Source organism: Crocodylus porosus, unplaced genomic scaffold, assembly GCF_001723895.1.
Source record: "Crocodylus porosus isolate Cpor-Errol unplaced genomic scaffold, CroPor_comp1, whole genome shotgun sequence".
In the NCBI taxonomy this organism is placed as follows: Eukaryota; Metazoa; Chordata; order Crocodylia; family Crocodylidae; genus Crocodylus; species Crocodylus porosus.
Window position 1 is genome coordinate 3,842,980 of NW_017728907.1, and position 3,630 is coordinate 3,846,609.

General features: G+C 35.9%; 1 protein-coding gene across 1 annotated transcript in view; it reads left to right on the forward strand.

The window, feature by feature from the left end:
- KIF14 (kinesin family member 14) overlaps positions 1-3,299 on the forward strand; it is a 57,001-nt gene extending 53,702 nt beyond the window's left edge. Inside the window, exons 28-29 of the mRNA XM_019530683.1 lie at positions 406-544; positions 1,475-3,299. Of these exons, the coding sequence (XP_019386228.1) occupies positions 406-544; positions 1,475-1,863 (528 nt within the window). The 3' untranslated portion in view covers positions 1,864-3,299. The remainder of the gene's footprint in view (positions 1-405; positions 545-1,474) is intronic.
- The last annotated feature ends 331 nt before the right edge of the window (positions 3,300-3,630 follow it).

The following is a 3,630-nucleotide window of genomic DNA, read 5'->3' on the forward strand; positions in this document are numbered from 1 at the left end:
GTCATAATTCTTTGCACTGAGCAGGAGGTTGAGCTCCTCCTGCTTGTTGCCCAGGCTCCTGGCATTAGTGTACAGGCATGTTAGTGCAGTCACTTCAAGACTATGGCTGCAGTTGGTTAAACCTTACTTTTTAGCATTTGGTTTGATGTTGAATCACAAAAGGAGTTATTGACCAAGATACCAGAGCTGTATACCAGTCGGATGTAAAAAAAAATCGTGTTCTTACAGCTCCAGCTGATATTCACAGTAAGAATGCTAAAATTGCCATTTCTGCCAAAACTGTTTTTAATACATTTTCAACAATTCTAACCATTAGGCGTTACTGAGATATGTATATTGCAGTATACATTGCATGCATATTGAATTTACTGATATGTATATTTACTGATATGCTGTTTAATACAGAAAATAATGGGATTTCGATTAAAAGAAGAAGAGTCTGCCTTCCAGGAAATAATAAAAGCAACTAATCTTGCTGCGAAATATTTGGAATTGGAGCAGTGCATGGATAAAGTCTGTCAAGTTGTTGTTTCTTCATTACAAGGTATTTAGTTGCATAACTATGTATCTTACTGGAAAACCTTATACTAAAGAAGATCCTCACAGAGTGAGGGAGGGTAGTTTCTTTATGGTATGTATAGGATGCCAGATAGTGAGGGCTTATTTTAAACTGCTTGCTGGCTTGTTTGCTTGGTTTTTGCATATTGGTTATCCAAATTTATTTTTCCTTTTTTCTTGGTATATTGCTGGAAGTCTCTTTTGAAGGATACCTAGAGCCCTTTTTCAAACCTTACATAGAGAAGCAAAGTGTTTTGAGCCTTGAACACCTAACAGAGGAACGATTAAGTTAAAGTCAGAATTGTCATAAATATTTTTGCCTATAGATAACCAAGATTTCATTTCCTTTATACATATCTGGAATGTCATCAATGTACTAGTTTCAGTTACTGGGAGCCTTTGCCTGGGGTCTGAGTCCCATATACTTTTAGCCTCCTCAGTTGATTCCTGATGTTAAAGTTTATTATACAGTCAATTTATTAACATGTTTTAAAGGATACAGAAGGCAGGATAGAGATGCACCTTAAAGACTAACTGAATTAGAGATGCATAAGCTTTTGTGAGCAAGAACTCATTTTATAAGATGCTGTCCTGATGCATCATATCTACATGGGGACAGTTAAGGATTATCAACTAACAATGTACAGTTAGTTGACAATATTTAGATCCCTTTGGGGATATTTTCACGTGTAATTAAAATGGCTGGAGGTTTCAGCTACAACTAACTACAATTCCTTTTAGTATTTAGTAGGCGCCTGCAAGGGTTTTAACATACGTTTACATTCATTGCCTTCACCTCTTAATTGTTTGCCACATGTAGAGATGCCCTAATTAGAATTAAAGAAGGGTAGATGGGTATGCACATACAGTATAGCTAAATATCATAATTGATTCTTTTTGTTTTTAATTTCCACAGGATCATATAGAAATACAGACCAGCTCAGAAGCTATACAGAAAAAATTTGCACCTTAGCTGGGTATTTTAATAATTACTGTAATTTGTTTACATTATCTTCTTCTACAAACAATCCTATCCATGAAATACCAAGGTCTTTTATGTTTGCTAATGAATTGGACTCTCTAGCTAAATCACTCATTATCAGTTTTGAACTTGGAAAAGGACAAAATTCGGTGAAACCTCAGACTGCTTGTATGCAAATGACTGAGTCTCAAGAAAAGCAGCCCAACAGAGGTGAAACTGAACATACTTCAAAACAGAAAGCAGTTCCAAAGCCTGAATATAAACTTCAACTGTCATCTACCAGTTCAGCGGAGCTCTCGCTCAGTGGGATACAATGGGTATAAACCGTTGCCTTAAGGCATGAAATATATTGGATTCCTAAGTGTTGTTATAAGTAAATATTTCTTTCCTTCTTTCATGAAGGGATACAAGGAGAGCATACGGGTCTTTTGAAAAGGGGGAAATTATGTGTCATAGCAAGGTTAAATGTCTTGCAAATTTTATCTTGCGATTGTTCAGGGTTCTGAAAGTTGACAACATAGTTGACATGGTACCCTGAATTCCAGAAGAGCAAATATAACCCCAGAAGACATTTAGACTTGTCATAAAGAAACCTACTAAAGTTTGTATGTCTTTTGATTAAACCTACCTAAAACCTGTAGTAAAATTATAGGATAACATATCAAAAGTAGTATGGGCAGTGGATTAAATCTTAGTCTGAGTAAGGTATACAACTAAGTTCAAAAACTGCTTAATGAAGCCAGCAGATTTAGTATTAAGAAATGACATACTTTTCACTTTTTCTTTTCACTCTTTTTTTTCTCTCTCTCCCTTAAGTCATGGTGACCTGTGAAGGTTTTCCTGGCATCATTATTTTTGTCAACCTTAATATTTTTAAAGAGGTTTTTATATTTATATTCTCAGGGAAAAAGTTCTGAAAGACTATAAAAATATTGGCTATATACATTTAGGGGGATTGTTTTTAGAAGTTTATAAACCCCTAAGGAATTTGGGTTAGGAAAGCGGTGATACGAGGTAACTCGAATGCAGCTCAATTATAACCGTTCAGTTGGCTTATAGGGAGAACATCCCACACTTTTCTTGATGGGTTAAGCCACATGGTGGCTTAGAAGCAAAACTCTTAAATATAGAAATAAGCCCACATGTTGTAGTCTTAGAGATTTGCACAACTATAAAGTCTCTGTAGTTAAAAATTTATATGTTCAGACTGAAGACTTTGTGCTAGGTAGAACTGAACACTTTGCAGTCACATTGATCAGAGGAGAGGTTAAAAGGCACTGTGTCTAAATCTTCATGCTGCTGCAGGGCAGAATCTCAGCTCTTGTACTCAGGGAATGTAAGGGCCCTGAATAAAATCCTTGACTACTGGTTAATAGCAAGATTCCCACTGAATAAATGCTGCCCTCTGTCTAACACTTGTTCTGGATTTAAAGAGGGTTCTCTTCTCTCTCTATACCAACCACTGGACTAGTCTGCCACACAAGTGGTGCTGGATCTGCTGTGGGTTCAGCTTTAGAAGTTTTGGTGAACCACATTCTGGGAGCAGTTGTGCTAATATTCAAGTATTTACAGGAATGTCATGGTGGCTGACTTAATAACATGTTTACTGTAGTGTTTATTTCTATATTCCTTTGCAAATTTAACTTGGCTGTGATCTTTTGCTAAGATAAAACGCAGAGATTTCATCTTCTGCCACTTTTTTTTTACAGGCTATTACATATTTTATTTGTTACTTTCAAAATAGCTGCACTACTAAATGTAAAACAACATTCAATTTAGGCCAAAAGTATTAGATTGCAAAGAAGCTGCCGTCTCTCTCTCCTGCCCCACTTTTTGAGCTGGATGTAGTTAAGAAGCTATAGTACTTTTTCATACAGTTATTAAAAACTGTCGTGAAAATAGAGAAGAATAATGCATGGTAGAAACGTTTGGTTTTGAACATTGGGCACCAAGAGATTATATTACAACAAATTTTTATCTGAGCTCCTCATCTGCTCAGTGATGTATTACCATATGTAAAAGAGGGACATTTTGAGTCTAGAATCAAAACTAGCATCATCCTTTCCTGGTACTACTTATTCTTTGAAATA